Below are 20,696 nucleotides of genomic sequence, written 5' to 3' on the forward strand. Positions count from 1 at the left end.
AATCATTCTGTCCATTATTATTATTGATTAAAAGTAAATGATTTTTTGAGCATTACTTCTTTTTTTATTGCTCTGGCGAATTCCGCTTCATGTCTCGCCTAACGATGCCTGCCAGCCGCACTAAAGTCACTTCAAAGCATGGCCGATGGCTTTAACGCTTAAGTTCATTTCTGATACGGATGATGTGGGGAAGAAGGTGCGGAGGGATTCAGGAATCTGCTTGTGTGTAACTTTGTCCGGGGACAGGAGTCGCAGCTGAAGGCGCTGAAGGACACAGTTCACATCTGCTTCTCAGCTGTCCTGCACAACCAGCCCGGCAGCAGCCACAGATTTCCCATCTCCCCCACCCACTTGTTCAGATACCCATCGCTCATCAACAGCTCCAGAGTCACCTTTCAGCAGCCACATGCCAAGGTAACTCAGTATTCCACTCACTTCCATCTGATTTAATGTTTATCCAAAATACGGCCTGGGTTATTGTGAAAATCCAGCCTTTTTTAATGTTTAATGAATCGATGGAGTGATGGGCTCAGTCTGTCATGTCTGCTGTAGATGAGGTCCTGCTGTCCTTGAAGTAACAGCCTCACTGTGAGATGTCTGCATATGCTCTGCAATGATGAGATAACATTTATATTCATAGAATGTGTTTATATTGATCATCATTAAGAAATAGGGCTTTTAAATCGTAACAATAATTAGGATAATAATAAGTAATAATAATGTGTTGTGGTAGCAACGGTCTAACATCCCTACATTTCTGCTTTTTCTGTTTTTGAAATGTTTTAAAAAGCAAATTTTCTTGTAACCTCACATATGTTTCAAAGAAATATAATTAGCTTTAGTAAATGAATCAATCGATGTGGCACTCTTTTGTTCAACTATCTAATACTTTTTTCTAATCAAAAACCCACTGGGCATCACCTCTGATTTTTTTGTCATTTTTGCTTGTTGATAATTCATTTTTCTTATTACTTTGTAAAAGTTGCTTAATATTGAATTCAGAGCATATCTATTGCCTCCACACAGCTCTCAAAATGGCGACGGTGGAGACGATGGCTAGCTGCTACCGGTTCTAACAGCGCAAATAGTGAAAACAACAGCAACAGTGCTGACGGAGCTAACAGTGTTTAGGGGGAGGGGGACCAGAGAGGTCGGTGTTATCAGCGGTAACACTCGTATGTATGAGCGCAGTGTAAAAGGACGGCCGTCAGCTATCCAGAGGGACACAACAGAGAGACTCACGTGCACTAAAAGGCACGTGTGGCCGGCAGCACTATGTAAACAAAGCCCGGAGAAGCTCGTCTTGAACCACAGAGAAGGAGAGCGACTTTATTCTCTGCTCAGGACGGCATTGCTCCACTATATCGCTATATTGCAAATAGCTTTTGCTGCTGGTTTAATGCTCTGAATCTCGTACATAAAACCTTTAATGTTTGAGTTGAAATTGGCCAAAAAAAATACACACCTGACATTACTGCATGTGCAAAAAATATTTGTTTAGGATAAGTGGCTCAGTCCAGGAGATTTATTATTGGTGGACACGTTATAAAAAAGTCTCAAACTAAATTCCAAATGTCACTGCTACAATTATAGATGAACTAACAATGCTGTTATCCGAATATGTAATAATGTTAGCGCTGAAGATTTACTGCCGCTGTAATCAAAAAAGTCACACATTGTGTGCCATGGATACGTGTCATTGTAGTAATCGTGCTTGATTGCAGAGCTGGAAAGTTAAATTATTTCCAAGGCAGCTTCATTCACCGAGGCCTTGAATAAACATTGCAGGCTGAAGGCAAAATGAACTCCCACATCCCCCTTGATATTACCTGAAAGAGGATCAATGGGCCTTTTTCACAGGAGACATTCCGATTTTTTTCAGAGCAGGGAAAGCACAGGTGCAATTATTGCCATTAACGATGGCTCTATTCCATTTAGGTGTATCAGTAGGCCATCTCCAAGAGCCAGCGTGCAAAGTAGTAAATGGAGTCCAGCCCTCATTAATCTCGTTAATTGCACCTGTGGGTTTTCTGTTGCCTCTGCCTCTCAGAATCTGCTCAATTTGATTGTCAGTGAGCCCAGTGTAAACACAGCAGCTACAACAAGTCGAAAGAAGTTTGCTCTGTAAGGTAAAAAATGGAAATCAAGGTGGATTTTGGGATTTGCCTCTGTAATGGTGGCGCATCATTTTCCCTGCGACTTTCCAGATAAGATAGAGCGGGCTGCTGCTGTTTTTGCGCTCCTCACCCGCGTAAACACCTTCAAATTGAAATTCATTTCACACTAACTCCCAGCTCGGTGACATCATGGAATATAGCTCAGTGCCAAAATATTCACCTCACCACACATCAGAGCGCACATAACGCACCGTCTGCGATGAGAGTTTAAGTGTGAGGCGATTATTACCTGCTTTTGAATGTCTATTTGTCAATCTGATACTCTTGAGTATCAACTCTCCAGAGAGAATGTTGGATTTAAAATCTGTTCTCTGTGAAACGATTAACTCAATCTGACACAGGCTTTGTTTGGAGCCTCTCAAAGTCAAGGTCACAGAAGACTCAACTAAAGGCTCATGATTTAATCCCTTTTAAGAGTAAAAAAAAAAAGGTGACTAGAAAGAGGATAAAGGATTATGCCACCAGTGTAGATATTGCTTCTTGTTTTGCTCGACATTTTAGGACTGATGTCAAGATTTTACCCAGTCAATATACCGAATATATGTCTGTGACTCTAAGGAGCTAGAACTGAAATGCAAAAGGAATAAACACGTCACTTTAGTTTCCTGAAATACATACTTTAAAAGTACCTGCAGTTATTTTTCCCTCCACAAAGCAGTCGCGTCAGTCTGAATCAGAGATTGGCTTCGTTCGTATTTCTGAAAAGCAGTCGCGGTGCTTTATCTGCCACCATCCTGGTGAGCAATTCCGACTTTAAGAGGCTGTTCTCTCCTTGAAGCGGTCACAATTTACTCCGCGTCTCTTTCGTAGGTGCCCAAGATTTTTGACATGCCTCCGAGGATTGTTTTTTGTTTTCTTTATTTCTCATCATGCGTCAGTACCACCGTCCTCAGCAGTGTCTCCCTGCTGTGGCATCATACGCCACAATACTCTAAGTGACATTTTCCCATCCACATTTAAACTCTTATTGGTGTTTGCTGCCAAAACAGGACGATCCCATTATAACTAAAAGTGTACTTCCCTGTTATCTTCCCTTCATTACTGTGAGCGCATGGGGGGCACCGCTCAAAAGAAAAGACAAGTAAAGGAAATTCATAGTGTGGGTTGATTTTCTTTATTTGTTTATGCTAATGAGGTTTTTACTTTCCACTTCATTAGCATACAAATAGCAGCACTCCACTTGTGAGCCGTTGCTAGCTCCATTATCTCCTGTAGCCGCTGTATACTTTGACGGGCTGTCTGATGAATCTGAGCACGCCCTCACTGAAAGATCACTGGGGTGCTCCATCTGTCCATGCGGAGGAGGTGGGTCAAATCTAATTTAAATCACTGCCAAATTTATCTCAAATTAAGTACTAGAAAAACAGCACACAATAGCACTCACTGTGCATGAAAGAGGCAAACAGCCCGCAGCTGAGGAGTTAGGTAATGATGCACTGACATGAGAGGCAAATGTCAAGAAGTTGGCTCTTTGATGACCACGTGGCTTTCCTCATTATGCTTGTTCACAGCATGGAAGCAGCCCCTGCAGTGTCATTATTGTGTCCTGTATCCTGGTTTCTGTTGTGTGTTTTTGAACCTGACATATTAGTACAAGTGAATTGTGGCTGGATTCATTCAGTTAGGGAGGTTATTATCTGAAAATGCACGGCTAATCATATGCTAATTATTGTTTGTGATCAAAACACAGCGGGGTGGGATGGCACCACCATCGGGGGAAAAAAGAGAAAAACAACAATGCTCCAAAAGCTTTTAGGATATGGAGGAAGCATTTATCCACTAACTGCATGATACAACATTTGAGCTTCATGAGCACACTTGGGCTAAAATCCGCTTTGTGTTTTTTGAAACCCAAAGTGGGTGAGAGGGATGTTTGTTCAAGCACTCACTGACACCACTTTGAGCTTCACGCTCTTAGTTTGAGGGAACATGATGGGCCTTCAACTGTGGTAGAAGCCACAGATAAGACTCTCTCAGACCTTGCACCTCTCTCTCTCTCTCACACACACACACACACACACACACACACACACACACACACACACACACACACACACACACACACACACACACACACACACACACCTACCTATGATCTACGTAAAAAGGTCTTTTCAAGATTTTTCAGTTAGTTGCAATCTGTAACCTCACTGCTCAATGCCACCCTTTCACTGTGTGTTTCCAGTTTAAGACATGACATAACATTGTGGTCGCCTAAAAATATTTAGCGTTGTACTTAGCTCCACCCCCTTATGTCAATTCTGGCTGCAAAAAAAAACAAGATGGCTACAGCCAAAACGCCAAACTCTAGGCTTAAAAACAGTAGTCCACAAAACAATGGGTGACGTTGTGGTGACTACATCCGATCTATGGAAATATATCTCTCGTGTTGGTATATATATATTCACTGTGTGTTTACTGTTGCCGTGGATATCCTGCTTCTGTCAAAGAATGTTTTTCCCAATTTGGGATTAATAAATCATCAATCCATCCTATATACAGTCTATGATTCTGACAAATGCTGTCAAAAGTGAGGAAATAATGCATGGCACTTCCACAGGTAAAGCCACTTCTACTGAACCTGCCCAAGAAGATGTTGTTTGTTTGAGCTGACAAAGTACGAATGGAGTTCGACAGTGACAGGTTAAAATTGCCTGTGTGTATCTTGCGACCATCTTGTTTTATGCTCTCAAGAGACCACTTTTGACCCAGTTAAGGAAAGTACTGTGCACAAGCCTGGTGTTGAAGACTGGCTGCAGAAGACAGACGGTTACGTTTGGAGAGATGTCTGCTGTACAAAGTCAGTTTATCTTTTACTGTTCGGTCCTAGCTGAACAGATTGTGGTCGACAGCAAGAAAAAATACAGTATCTGAACAAAGCATAAATTATTATAGTACGTTTGTGTTATACTGTTCAATTATTTCAAATATATATCTGGAAACTGTGAAAAGGGGCAAAGAAAAAAAAAGAAATGATCGTAGAAAAAGCCAAAGATGTATATTTTCTGCACTGCTTCTAAATGTCGACATATTTCAGAATACACGTCCATTGACAGCTTGGCCTTTCTTGTGTTGAATTTTGGTCTCAACGGCTCCGTGAGTCACTGGCCAATAGATCAGCTGTACAGTTAGCTTGTACAGACTGTTTCAATCCGACTCTTTGACCGGCTTGTTGCCGGAGTAGTGAGAAGTCTGTACTTCAACGTGGTGACAACTTGAGCTGCCCCTAAATCATGTCAATGTTCCCTACGCAAGAGGGTCAGAAGGCACTCGCTGTACTCGGGGCCTTAAGCAGAGAACTTTCTCCAACACACTCAGTTATTGACATCAGTCTTCTCAAAACTCATTTGTCAGGGAGCCTGCAGGCAAAGACTATCGCTGACTTTATTTTGACACCACATTTTGAAACATTTCTATCATACATTCATTGTAGCAATGCTGTTCACATTTACACGACAACTAAGATCCCCCCCGAAAAATAGCCTCAACTACTGTATGATGACCCCACAAAATCAGACTCTAAGTTGCTCTGCTGCTGCATAAGTTCAGGGCCGTATCCACGGAAGAGTGTTTTTTTCCGGCTGGTAGCACTTTAGAGACGTAGGGTTTTACTTCAGCTGAGACACTTTTTGTTGTGCCTGGCGGCTATGATACGGAATACTGCGTTAGTAAAAATGTCAGCACAAGGTAGAGTACTTGCTCTGGATGAAGCACGTAGGGAGAGCGGCTAATGAGATTTGGTGGGCAAGGAAACATCTCAGCGAGTACCGTCCTTTTGTTCAGATTCAGATCAAATTTAATATCCCACACGATCCGTTTGGTCCAGTGCTCCAGACATGAGGACAACATGAAGTCCACAGTAAAAACAACATCAACAATAGTATAGATAGAAAAAGAAAGTTCTCAGAAGCCTCCCGTGTAACCCGCCTGAAAGCTATAGTTTGGCCTCCAGCATTGAGCATTTCTTACACCACCGATTCAAAGCACATGAACCTCGCAAGAGTCACGCTTTTTCACACGGACATCATCTTCAGGTGGTAGTGATATAGATTGCTCTACATACTCCGGGGAGAAACTTTTCATCTCTGGCTGCTCATCTTGTTTCCCTCCTACTATCTCGACATTGCTTTGTCTGTTTTTGAAGTGGGTCACGTCACTGAAACATCACTGTCCATCATATGTAGCTCTCAAAGTGATGAAGCCCAAATCTGCCTCCCAGGATTATGCTTACTCTTCACTCAGAGCTGAACTTGTTTAAATCCGTACAGACATCGATTGCATGCCGTTTTGAAGGTCCAGCATCTGGGACCTACGAGTCAACTGTGCATTTACATTTGATTTGATAACAAAATTAGACCTGTCAACAAAAAGGGAAACTCGATATTTCCACTTTCCACCATATTGGAAAGGCTAAAGTTAAAGTCTTGCTTGTAGAAACAGCTGGTGTGGTTGTGTCGTCTGGCTTTGAATTGCAGTTGTTTGAATTATAAAAATGTAATTGATCTTAGTACTGGATATTTATTTGCCAGTTGAATATTACTGGGTTCACCTCCAAGCTGTATTATTTAAATAATTCTCTTTTTAATTTGTCAACACTCCGTTTCTTTTGCCCTTCCAGCTAGCTGCCTGTTATGAAACAGTCATAAGAGCCATAATTTATTCACCTCAAATAAACAAGCTGAATTAGTTTTTAAATGAACAAGTATGAAGTAAACAGTTGTGAGGATTCGAGTCAGAACTGTTTACTCTGCAAGAACCCCAAAGCCACTGCTGAATCATCAACAAGCCTTCCACCTTTTATTTTTAACCCCAAGTTGAAATGTTCTCTTCTTTCCCGACAGGATATCTCTAAAGTTCAGAGAATTGTCACAGCCAGTAAATCACCCATGAACATCGGAGTAATGAGGAGAGAGGACGGCGGAGTTAAAGCCTGCCAAATGGAAAAGGTGAGCCTTTAGAGTAATCAACTATAATAGCCTGCGTGACCTGAGGGCCTGTACCCACGAGGTCCATCTGTTCACTGAATCATGCTTACGTCCCTCATCAGATATATGGCAGGCCACTTTTACTCCACGTGTCTTCATTAGGTTCAATAATCGAAACATTTTGTGCAAGACCTGCAACAAGTCTCAGCTCGCTAATACAGTCATTAGTTTCTATAGCTCAACTTTGACACTTACTGTTTTGTTGAATCAGTTCTTATCGCACTTTACCGGATTACAATCTCATTTGTGGTATGAAAACACTGATAAACAGACCATGGCATCTAGAAGAATTGAATTGTTATAGTACATTGTTTTTTTTTTGTTTTTTTTAAGGAAGACCGGTAAACATAAACCGCTTCCTACTCTCAAAAGACAACCATTGTTTGTTTTGTGATAGTAAATTACATATCTTTGGGTATTTGGGACACAAAACCCATCAACTTGGAAACTGGGAAATTGTTTTTAATTGTTTCCATATTTTGTCGACTAAATGATTAATCTACATGTAATATCAGCCCTGATCACAAGCTAAAAAAAGTTGCTGAGGTCATATGACCATACATATGCTTCCTGCTTCTTAAATGTGATGGTTTGCTGCTTTTATCTTTGTTTTGTCGTAGTAAATTGAATATCTTTGGGTTTTGGACTGTTTGTCAGATAAAACAAGCACTTTGAAGACATCAACCGGGGCTGTTCTTCTTTGATTTTTAGATTAATTGATTAGACATTTTGTCTCCAAAATGTCATCCCCACAGATGAATCAATAGTGAAAATGATTGACCTTCACTAAGTCTCAGCCCCCGCTGCTATAATAAATTAAAAATTTAAATTAAATAATTTAAAAAGCGATTTCAGAGAGAAGGATGTATGCAGGATGACGAACTGACTCAGCAGAGAAAACAGGTTCAAAAGATAAAGATAGACGCTAAAGCCAACAGATCACAGTGTTAGCGAAGCAAAGGGTCAACAATGATTCCAGCAATGCAACCGCATATGCATGGGGTAGTACTGCAGTTGCAGTGAAGATACATTTTGTGTATGCAAACATACTGTCAGATTTGCACTGAGGAACTTCACTGGGACACTTGAGGGAGCTGAGAGCCTTGCTTTGAAAGCAGTTGTTGAGGGAGGAAACAGAGAAGCAGCCACCGACCTCTCCTAATCACATTTCTCGTGGAGGACTTTGGTTCCTTATTATTACAGAGTTGCTTCTCTAAGATCAAGGCACCTGTGAGCATTCAGTTATCAGGAAGGCTCCGAATGAGTATCTCTAACCCTGTCAAAACTAACAGGCTTTGAAGAAAGCAGGGGAAGCGAACAGGGTCCATAAGGACTTCTGACAAGTGGCTATCAAGAGCTATTACAGATATAAGTTGATAGACCACTGAACACAGGGGACTACGGAGGGGATGCCACCCAGGGAGGAAATTACCCTATATGGCATCCGTGTCAAAGTGATTGTTCTTTAATGAAATTGTGCCAAAAACAATGTTCACCGGTCTCCCATACTTGATTATATAATTTTGGCAGGGTTGTAAAAATCCTGCAGCAAGAGAGGGAGAAACATTTGATACAGATAATAACAGACATATGTGAAACAGAGACTCAGATATCGTGTTTGCTGGTGAACAAAGCCCTCCCTGTCCTCCCCCCTGTACGCTGGGAGGAAATGAGGAGAGACAGTTTGTATGAGCGTGTATAGCTTTCAGTTTGAAAATGATAGGTTCGCTGCACTCTAACGAATGATTTTCATCGACAGACGTCACACTTTAATAACTGTTTGAAATATATATTTCAAAGTGCATGAGGCCGGATATTGTCTCATCGTTGTATGAAACAGCCAGGCGTTCATTCCTCACTTGTCCTACATGTGTTTTGTGTGCAGCGGGTGCTTCAAACAAGTGATTTCCCCTATAAGACCAGAGAGGAGTAATTCATGGACTTTATAGTAACCGTGTTTAGTGTTCATCCTCCAAGTGCAGCGCAGCAGTGAAGTGATTGACACTGCATGTGTGCAATTCTGTTTTAAAGAAAATAACAAAAACACATCCTGTGGGGTTTCAGCTAATGATTACTTTTTGTATTGATTATTTCATGATTGATTGTTTCAGTCAGTAAAATGATCTCAAGTTCTGAGGGCCAGAGGTGACGTCTTCAAATTGCTTGTTTGTTTGTTACCAACCAACAGACCGTTCAGCACGCTGGTGCTTATTCTCAGGACGTCAAATATCGACACTTTGTCACAGCCGTCGGTGTCTGATACCAACACAAAAGGCACCATTTAGAGTCTTTATGAGACGCACCAGGGTTAAAGTAGCTACGATGTAAACCCATCCGTGCCATTATTAGACCAAAATAAAAACAGGGGAAACCCACACAGGGTGGTTGGGTCGAACAAACGCAGGACTTTCAACCAGCAGACTGTTTGTGTCCCGTTTGTCTTTGTGTTCACATTAAGTTTCAATTTCACTCTACAAATGGAGAATATTTCCCAAACCAGGATCTTTTTTCTTAAAACTAACTAAAATGTTTTCGTTTGAATACACAACGTTGAGCCCGTACTTACTGTGTCATAGTTTGACATGTTGGGCTACTTGAGAAAACTAGAAAACTGTCTAATAGTAATACAAATGTATTCGTACAGTACACATGTGAACAGCTTACCTAAATTGCTGTCATTGATCAAATGAGAAAGTTAATCAGAATATTATATAAAAGAAGTATAAGAAGTCAGCGGAATGTCTGGTACCTTTTTTTTGGTGAAAATCAAAATGGTGGAAGACACCGTCTATTCATCTCATGTGTTTTCACTGAACACACACAGCTGGGAAGTTGACAACTTCCTAGCATGTACTCTCTACACTGCACTGAGATATGTTCCCTCTACTCCCACAGACCGGCGGCAGCTGCTCCCAGAATCAGACGGAGGAATCAGCCCCAGACAGTAAAAAGCTACCAGAGCCACAGCAGGTGAGCTAGACTCACATTTATAGTATAAAAGATGCAAGCGTGTCAAAGTTGACTCTTGTTGCTGTTGTGAATTCTCGGTCTTCTTTGGCCCCACAGGAAATGATTAGTCTATTAATCAAAGGAAACGTCGTACAGTATGAGGATGATGTTCATCTATATTTTACTTATTGTCAAGAAATCCAACAAAAGCACCAAAATCGCCAATGAAGTTGGTTTTAAAATACTTCCATATCTGTGGCACTCAGACAAAAGCCCATTTATTCCCACTCAAGAGGTAAACCATTAGAAATGGTTCACAAATGTGTTTATTCTTTAAAAAGGCTCAATAATTTCCTAAAAAAAAGCTGGGAATTGTAGTTTTTAGCAAACATGACTCTACCAGAAGTAACTAGTGCGTTTGTTGGGGTCTATTTCCAGCTGTGGATTAATGAGTATTTGCTCAAAATAAACTCCAGCGTGAGTGTTTGTGATAATGAAGGAGCATGTCAGCCAGTGCAACTTTGTGGCCGATTGATGTGTTTTCTATGGCACAGACGAATAGGCTACACAGGGAAATACGAGCTCTCATCATCAAAATGTGAAAAACAGGTTTAGCATGACAAGGATGTTTTAAAGATGGAAAGAAACGCTAAGCAGGTGTACATGTAACCTGCTCAGTGTGACTTCAGAGACTGACAACTCATACCCTCAAGTGATTCAACTCAGTGTGCAACAAAGTACGACACAAGTGGAACAAAGCAGAGCAGATGACACACAACGCCCACAACACATTCCTGAAAGATGGCAACCAATCTCCTAAAACCTAATATTCAGAGGGCCAATGTCACCTACAGTGTGTGATATTCAATGCCCTGCCAAAGCCTATGCATAACTGCCTCCCTCATCATATTATTGAATTGAGTCACACCTGTTTGGCAGTGGCAGATGGTACCACAAAACAATGCATCTCATTTCCATGCTGTGCAATACTGTGTAACTGAGCAACTGTCTTGCATTCCAAGTGTCAGCGATCCATTTTTAGACACGAGAATATTTCAAAAGAAATTTTGACAAATGGGCAGATTTGCCTTCACTTGTGTGTTTTGTGCCAGAGAGATACTCGGTGATAGAGTCTTGATACGATTGCCTTTTTCAAGTAAGTGGACTGTGTCATCGATACAAAGGAGTACAAGATAATGGTACTCTGTTTTAGATTCAATGTAATGTCGTGAAATTGTTCAACATATTATGTTACATGTTAATGAAGTCCAAAGCAGTTCATTAGCAGAGGCATTTATGCTGCTCTGTGTCAACACAAGATGCCAGACTAAGCAGAAAAAAATAGAAAGCTGGTGAACATTTTAACGTTTTGTTTTCAATCTAAAAGAGGATTTCTTTGATGTTCCGGGTTTTCTGCATAGAGGAATTTTTTGGCGCCCCCAATAAGAGATGTTAGCCAAAATGATAAGAGTTGAGAATAAAAATAGCAATTAAAACCCTGGCCCTATGTGTTTAATAGCAATTTATGAAGCAACTGTTGAACAAGCAGAACATTAAGTTAGATTTGAAGTATTTGACTTGTAGCAGTGAATTCCTCTCTTATTCACAGCCACTATGTTTTCCGCCTGTTCTTATTCCCTGGGTGTCAAACACCGATGTTTCGTCCGATACCGACGCACAAGGCACCCTTTAGCATCTTCATGACACGCACTGAGTAGCTACAATGTAAACCCATCCGTGTCGTTATTCAGCCCAGTATTGTGTCAGCTCGTGAAATAGTCACAAAATGCAATCTATTGGTTTTGTGTACATGAACACCAATTGTCCTGTTTTTTTTCGTGTTGCTCAGCATGAAAATATTGCCAATGGAAAGTAATTGACAATCCTTTTTTGTGGTGCACAAAAAGTAAACGCATTCATGTGACTATGCAATGGTCAGAGCTAGTGACTGCTAGTAGTATTGAATATCAACAAGACCACTTATGATGTGAGGGAGCGGAGGACGATGGGCCAAACCAGCACAGGAGTCTAAAAGTGCTGTTGTGGTTTAAACCGAATGCCTAAACCTAATGTTCAGGATGGTTTTCCTAAACCTAATAAAGTGGTCTTGTTGCCTAAACCTAACTCTTTTTTTGTGATGTATTGTTATTGCAAAAAAGAAGTCGTGCCGAGCAACGCAAAAAAAAAGGACAATTCCTGTTCCTATTCACGAAACCAATAGAATGCATTTCGCGACTATATCACAAACTGCCATGACACTGTGTTGCATTATTAGATGCTGAGAGAAAATGTTCCAGGAGTGTGATGACATGGGATAAAGACGAGGGGAAGTGGGTCAAACAAAGTCAGGACATTTACGAGGACATTTGGGTTCAAGAATGGTGGTTGAGTCCCAAAGTGTTGTGGAGTTATTTTGAAGTGTTTTCCATAATTATAATGTTATGTTACGTTTAAGCCAGGAAGAACCCTGTGTTCAAGTTCTAAAAAAAGTTTAACAAATTTATTTTGGGAGCGATAAAAAAAGAAGAGATGACGTATCACTTAGGCTACTGACTATTCAGACATTAACTTTTTCTAGTGGATCCTTTTTCTCTCATTAATTGGGAAATTTTCACATTTCATTGCAGCACTGAATCAACAATCGACTCTCTTTCACTGCTGTGGGTTGGTATCCCTCATGCACAGCACTTGCCATTCATGGTGTAGTAAACAATTTGATTAGTAATGATTTGCATTCTGTTCTCCGTGGATCAATCTGCATTAAAGTGCCCCCCCTATTCCTGTCACTACTCTACCTTCATTATTCGTTCTCATGTTTATTTTCTTTGAAACCTGAGTGGCATCTCACCTTTTCTTCAAATGCTTTTGTTCAAATGGCTATTCTTGTAGTCTTGCACCTGTTGTGTTTTTGTACAACACAAAGACAGGTTTAAATAGCAACACAGCAACACCTGCCCTTTTCTAGGTGAGACATATTCACCCAGTTTCCCGGGGCACAGCGATCAGACAAAGAGGTTCTCGTCGATGTGGCCTGAACATCGACAAGCTGACAGACCACATACCCACAGAGGACTTTCAACCAGATTAACTATAATGTCAACAACACGGAGGGAAATAACATTGTTCCGGCTTGGTAGATATACTGTGTCGGCTTTAAAGCCACAGCAGACAATCTAAACTGTATACGATTTATACAAATGTGAGGTGTATTTGTTTGAGTCCATCTTTAAGATTACTTTAGACTAAAGTTTCTCAAATATAACTCCATAACATTCCAGCAAACCCTGGCATCTTTAAAAACAATAGATCACATCTCTAAAGCACAGTGGCATCAGTATTGTTTGTTTCTGACATTCCTGAATTCATTAAGGTAAAGGTGCAAGTGGAAGCGGGATTATAAAAAAGTCACAAAAAGTGAATGTGAGGGGGAAAAAATCACCCGAGCAAGCTATGTAGTTGTCCCAAATCATGAATTATTTATTGTTATTCAAAATAATTTCAAAAGCAATGAATATGCCCGTCAGTCATTTTTTTGGGGGGGGGGGATTTTATAAGATGATTACATATAGATGGATTTTTTACTGCAAACATAAAAAAACAGCCTGCTGTGTCGAACTCAGTCAGTTAATTTGTGTTCACCTACATTTTCACTGACGCCCACAATAAAACAGGGCAAGGAAAGGGCTATCTTCCTTTTGACAATTTCTTACATCCTTAGGGTAACAGCGCAAAGCCAACATAGTCTTACATAAATAGTATTTCTAAAGTTTTCATTCTATCCATGCCTATAGAAAACAGTGACAAATGAGTCAAAATGAAGGCAAAAAAATTCTATGTATGTAGCAGTTAAAACATAGAAGTTGTTGTTTTGTCAGATATTTGTTTTCAATTAGCTTGACTTCTGACATTGGTAGTGCTGCCACTTGACAGCTGTGGCCAGTTTCTCCACAAATCCATGCTTGAACAAAATATTTTGGATGTCCTTAATGGTGCAAAATTCAGAGCATACAGTATCTATTGCCACCACACCGCTCCCAGCATGAGCCGGTGGCTAGCAGCTAACGTGCTAACAGCAGAAACAGTGCAAGCAACGGCAACAGTGATGACAGAGCTAACAGCGCTAACCTGAGGGGGAACAGGAGGTCCGGCGCTAAGCACCATCTGTCAACAACGTTATCAGCTGTAAGCACATAAGCACAGTGTAGAACGGCCGAGAACGAGCCAGTGGGGCACGCGCAGAGATGGGCAAAGATACATCAAAATGTATTTTGATACAAAATACCCCTCAAATAAATGTATCAAAATAAAATACAAAATACTGGTGCCAGAAAATGTAACAAAATACAATACATGTATTCAGGTTTGGGCTATATAATGTAATAATGATATAATATAATTATATATAATGTACACAAAGCTCTGGTGAACCCCACTAACAAGAAGAACAGTCACAGAATGTCAGTGTAACTAAGCACATCTGTGCTTGTTGATGGTCCTTCTTGAACATCATCTTGCTGAGACATGTCCACCTGGCCAACTGTAAAATGTATGAAATAATAAAACTAAGAATACTTTCATAATATGCCTTTTAAATAAAATAAATTGGATATTTAATGTTTTTTTGTTTTTTCAACAAATGGACATCTACTGTCACAGCCTGGCTAACTGTGAACTATATTATCTGCCAGTAATTGATATGGCATTATGACATTCACATTGAGAAGATACAGCATAACTTGTAATACAGTGCAAGATTAGATGGTCAGACGTCTCTTGATAAGGTTATCATGAACATACAAGCTCCCAATCTCCCTCTTCCTATAGCTAGCTACTCGACTGATAAGTTAACTTGCTAAACACTGGCTATGCACTAGCCTAGACAGCATGCTAGCGTCATTAGCATGTTGGCATCGGTCGCTAGCGTGATATTATAACCATCACCATGTGTATACAATAGGCTATGTAGCCAGACCCAGACATCAATTATACATCAAGCTAGTTGACATCTGTCACACTCAGATAAAATATTTAATTTGACAGACAATCTGTTGAACTTGAAGATCTGAAGACTGAACTCGTGAACAGTTTTTTGATTCGTGGAGAAAGTATTTTGAGTATTTTAAATACAAAATTACTCCACTCTAAAGTATTTTGTTACAAATTACATTCGATTTTTATCGGCCCTATCAAATACAAATTACAAAATACTCAAAAGTAATTGAAATACGTATTTCAAATACAAGTAATAGAAATACTGCCCATCTCTGGGCACGCGCACATGAACTTAGCTGCACTAAAAGGTAAACAAAGCTCTGAGATGCTCGAATTACAGCACACTCTTTACATAACCAGTAGCTGTTTGCTGCTATAATAATACTCTGAATGCCATCTAGAGAACCTTTTAGTGCGTTTTAGCTGGTGATAAATAAGACACACACAAAAAAAGAAAATCCCAAACCCACATCGAAGTGGGCGGCAATTGAGGTTGGCAAGAAGCTACAAGAGTGCATTAAGTGAGAAATCGTTTGCCTGCAGATGGAAGTGAGAGTCATTGAGTACCCAGTCTCAGTCAGTGAATCACAAAACATACATAAGTTAAAAATGTGCTACTTAGTGTTTTCTTATTACATAATTGCCAATATATAGTATGGTCAACTTTAAAGTTTACTTTCAAGCTCTCCTGAGAGTGATTGGATAAATGTAGAGGTGTTTGTTGCCCCTTTTGGTTTGTTTTGCTCCAAGCCAGGTGATAGGGTTATAACCCACTGCCATGCAGAGTGATGTGTAACTCAATAATTTGCAAGCAGCCAGCAAGCCTAAAGGCATTCTGCAAAGTGACATTGGTAAACACAAAACGGATGCTTTGCTCGGGGAATTGGTTTCTAGAGTCTGTGCGCAGTGCTTAAACATGTCATTGCCAAAACTGACTTAAATTATTCAAAATAGCACAGAAAATTGCATTCCATTAATGAAATACATTGGAGCCCAATAATTTAAATTTTTTTAAATGTTAGCGGGGATTTGTGAAAATAGAAGGATAAGAGGAACAACCAAACTCACACACACACACACACACACTCTCTCTTCAACTGCATTGTGTTCCAATGTGCCACTGAACTGTAAACAGACTGCTGTTGTTGTTGTTGTTGTCCAAGTTGATCTTCAAAAACCCTGAGAGCTGCTGGTTTTCCATCCCAGCAGGTAGTTAATTGCATTTATTCCCAAGTGTGTTTATATATAGCTAATTTTCTTCATAGCTGGAATGAAAACCAGCAGGACTCTGTAGCTGTGTCCCACTCCACGGGTGCTACACCCAGTCAGCATTTCAAAACCTAGTATCATAACAAGTTGACAAGGACATATAAAGTATTGCTGCCTAGAGCATCTGTGAAATGATTGCCCTGTAGTCCATGCCATCAAATTACAAGGCCACATCATCACATCAACTATGCATTAGTTTATTCTGTTCCAGCCTGAGTGAGAAATGATCTAACCTTAGCAATGTTTCTAAGATGAAAAAATTACATATTTCTAGTGTTGGTGAGCTGGGGTCAGAATCCTGGATAACCCCGAATTTTTTGACCTGGTCCTAAGTGTGAGGGGCTGTTATCTGAACATGTAAACACAGTTGCTCACTTTTTCCCCCAAATAATATAATCTCAGTCTAGATTTGGCTGTAGGAAGTTGTTTGACATCAATATATTAATCTCGTCTAAACATTTCACTGACCTATCAACAGGTCTAAGATCATTTAAAGACACAGAAATGCATAGTTGGGTGTCATCTGCATACGAGCTGTGAGTGTACCTAGAGTTTGAAGCTCATGGCCGCTGATCAAACCAAGGTATTTGACGAGTTTGGAGTGAGAATGTGTTGCACATAAACACATGTTAGTTAGACCTCAAGAATACACAGCATGCTTTGGTATAAAACAATGGATGTACACATAACTTTTGTTTGTATGAAAACTCCTCAGGGCCCGTTTAGGTTGGTTTGCTAGTATTGACTGTTCTGTGCAGCGTTACTTATGTTTACAATTTACTTAGTTGACGTAGTTATTTCAAGGCCAACCATGATGTTTATCCTAAACTTTACAAAGTGGTTTGGTTCCCTAAACTTAGAAGTGTTTTTGTTTGAATTCACAGCGTTAACCACATGTTTACTGCAACGGTACGCTGGGCTACCCTGTGCATTAGAAAGTGACACCAAGCGGTCTGACAAAGTGTCGGTCTGTGACGAGTTGGAAGGAGAAGGTGATGGAAGTAGCAGCCCCTAAAACAAGACAGATGCTGTGTGGTTAGAGCCAGGACTGAGAGAGGAATCAGACTGTGTGGTTACAATGCCCAGCAGTAGCCATCAATGTTATCTTTAAATAACATTCTTTTGCATCCCACAGATAAATTTAGGAGCATTTTCTGCTCAGATTACAGACCACATGTCTACTCCGGAATATTATTGTGTCAGTCTCATTAACAATCTTTATCCTCTGAACCTAAACAGCAAAGGAGCCAAGCGCAGACTGGAAAATCCGACACAAAGCTCTCAGACGACAGAGACGAGGCAGAGGGAGGCAGCAGCAAAAAGACAAAGCCACATGAAGACAACTGAGCGGACGGCCTATCATCCAAAATGCAGAGCTCCTGCGTTGCCTGAAGGATCTTTCTAAGAGCACACAGTTGCGCACTCTCACAAAAAAACACATGTGCGCCCACACACACACACATGCTCTCACACACACACACACACAGCCTCACATGCATATCAGCATTGTTTGCAAAAGCTGAGACACTGGAATTGACAACAAATTTTCGACTGTCATCTGCAAACCTCCATAGTAAAATGGCATGCATTCTAGAAATTCTTTTTAATAAGGTAGCAATGGCACTGGTAACTTGTTTCATGATCGTTCATTTGTTGTTTATTTATCTGAGTTTTATTCTGAGTGAAGACACTGCTTTCTAAATGTGTGATCTTTCTAGAAAAATCCCTTTGCACTGGTGAGTTCTGACACTGTATCCCGTGATATAAGTACATCAATTGACAAATAAAAGATACTACTACTATTACTACTACCCAACTTAGAATATTGTTTGTCACTCATTGTAGCAAGGTTAATTTACTCCTCCACATTTTGAAATGTATAGAGGCTCAAGTTGGCTGGCCAACTGTTCAACATTTAATATTTCAGCACTCCTTCTGCCTTTAACACTCAAGAGGCAAAGAGCCAAAGACTCACAATGGGTCGTCTCCCTGAGAATGTGCCATGCACTGAGTAGTAACTCCAAGCTACATGTATCTGTGTTATCTGACCTTTCTGTGTCCTTTCAATAAACTGTAATTTTCAGTAAATGTGTGAAGAATAAATGGTTATTCGTGGGAAAGAAATGAGTGAGCATGTTTGTGATCAACAGAGAAAATATGCCTTGTGAATATTAATTAGGTGTCAAACTACTAGAAGAGGAGGCACTGACACGTCTGAGGTTAGAATAACATTGGTATTTTCCAAAATAGAAATGATCCGTCAATGCAACTCTGAAAGTTGATTTAGTGGAATAATTATCTGATACAAACGAGGAAGGTCAGAGTACGACCTCTGATGTTTGAGCTGTCCAAAATGCAAATCCAGCCTCCGTTCACCGAGCAATTCTAAATATTCTTTCACCTAGGTGACTGAAAATTATTTAAGCAGTTTCATTTTCTTTGGTTTAATAAAGTCTTATTTCACTGAAGCCACATCTAAATGCTGTTTTACTGTAAAAGGCTGTCACCAGACAAATACAACCTTTGAATTTATATGCAGTGCAGTCATCCACAAGTTGACCATTAATGCTGAAACGATTATTATTTTTTTTTTATAACTTAATTGTTTTGATTAATCATTCTAAAAAATAAATCACAAAAATATATTTAAAGAAGCCCAGAGCCAAAAGTGATGTCATCGAATGTCATGTTTTGTCCGACCAAAAGTCCAAAAATATGAATTTACTCTCACGATAAGGGAAATGAAGAAGCTGGAAACAAATCATCAGGATTTTGAATGAAATTTAAAATTTACAGAAATGACGAATCAATCTAAATAGTTTATTTGCGATTTTTTTAATTTTCAACGACCAATAGATCAACTGAATCATTGCAGCTCTAGTTTTCATGTTCATCAACTTTGTGGATTGGAATTGTGAACAAATAGCTAATATTAAATTGTCGTCAACAACATTTATGTAGCACATATTGACTGCCAGGTCTGTTTTACAAAGGAATCAGCACACCACCTGAGACGTGCTCGAGCATTATGGGATCATGATTACAAATACAACTCTAAAGGTGTGTTCAGACTGAACACAAAGCTGGCCTGATTGCATTCTAAAGTCAATGCAAAGTGGATGCAAATTATCCCTGCGAGGCGCAAGCTGAGGCAAAGACGAGAGCGGGTAAAGTTGAAATGGTTTCAAATTATCAAAACATTTGTGCTTGTGCCGAGGCTGAATGACTTCACTTCATGAATGTCTAGCAGAAGGAAAAAGAAAGGAAACCGGATGAAGCAGAAAGAGGTGGAGTTCTCGGGGGTTCTGAGATCAGTCGCACAGCAGTTACACAATTTACAAAGGTGAATTAACAAGTAATTAAGTGCCTTAAACCTGCATTGTTTCTAATGGTCATCAGGGGGCGACTTTTCTGCTTCAAAAATAAGTCAGATTGTATAGAAGTCTATGAGAAAATGACTTGATTTATCACCCCAGTTGACAATGTTATGGTCTCAATAGCTAGTTTCAAGTCTTCAGTACAGCATGATATTCATTTATTGAATAAAGGTAAACGATGGACAATAAAGCTATAGGTAAACCCTGTGGTTGACAGTGTGTGACCACCACATTGTCCCGTCTGGGAGTTGTCCATGTTTTCTTTTCATGAAAGGTAATTGGAATATGTTGGTCTCCTCAAAATGTGTCATTCACGGTTCAGTTGTACTTAGCTGCACCTTCTCCATCACTTCAGGCCGAAATGTCGAACTCGAGGCTTCAAAACAGCACTCCACAAACCAATGGGTGACGTCACAGTGACTACATCCATTTATTATATATACAGTTTGTGATTAAAGCATAAAACCACAGCAACTCCCTAACCATCCAGTGTCTTCATCACCCTACACCCCCCATCAGTCTCCAGGTGCACTGTCTACAGTGGTGCCATCAATCATTTTCAACACGTCATCGTCACCTTTTCAAAAGGTGATCCAAATTATGCCGGACGTCGCTCTCATATGTTTGGCATCCATATTTGTTTGTGACAAACTTCTGTGTCTCTTCTTTGGGCTTTGGAAGGCTACCAACTGTTTTAATTAGCGTTGTGGTCACAGCATCCCATTCAAGCTCTATTTTAAGGCCTGTAATCCCTCTTTTTCGCAAATTTGAGAGCCTCTTCCAGGTCGGCTCTGTGTCTTGCTGAGAGCAAACAAAAGGGCATGTCGCCAGGATTTGAAAACCAACGGCAGGCCTTGCAAATGCTGCCATTAAACCTCAGAGCTGCCAGTGGCCGAATCGGTAGAGGAGGAGAAAGATGGTCAAGGTTGCCATTAAGTGAACAGGCT

General features: G+C 40.2%; 1 protein-coding gene across 1 annotated transcript in view; it reads left to right on the forward strand.

Annotated features, from left to right (window-relative positions):
• luzp2 (leucine zipper protein 2) overlaps positions 1–17,719 on the forward strand; it is a 165,840-nt gene extending 148,121 nt beyond the window's left edge. The window contains exons 9-12 of the mRNA XM_076078547.1: positions 247–414; positions 7,019–7,123; positions 10,058–10,132; positions 17,612–17,719. Of these exons, the coding sequence (XP_075934662.1) occupies positions 247–414; positions 7,019–7,123; positions 10,058–10,132; positions 17,612–17,719 (456 nt within the window). The remainder of the gene's footprint in view (positions 1–246; positions 415–7,018; positions 7,124–10,057; positions 10,133–17,611) is intronic.
• Positions 17,720–20,696: the final 2,977 nt, after the last annotated feature.

This window comes from Anarhichas minor, unplaced genomic scaffold, assembly GCF_050575085.1.
Source record: "Anarhichas minor isolate MPS153535 unplaced genomic scaffold, ASM5057508v1 ptg000067l, whole genome shotgun sequence".
In the NCBI taxonomy this organism is placed as follows: Eukaryota; Metazoa; Chordata; class Actinopteri; order Perciformes; family Anarhichadidae; genus Anarhichas; species Anarhichas minor.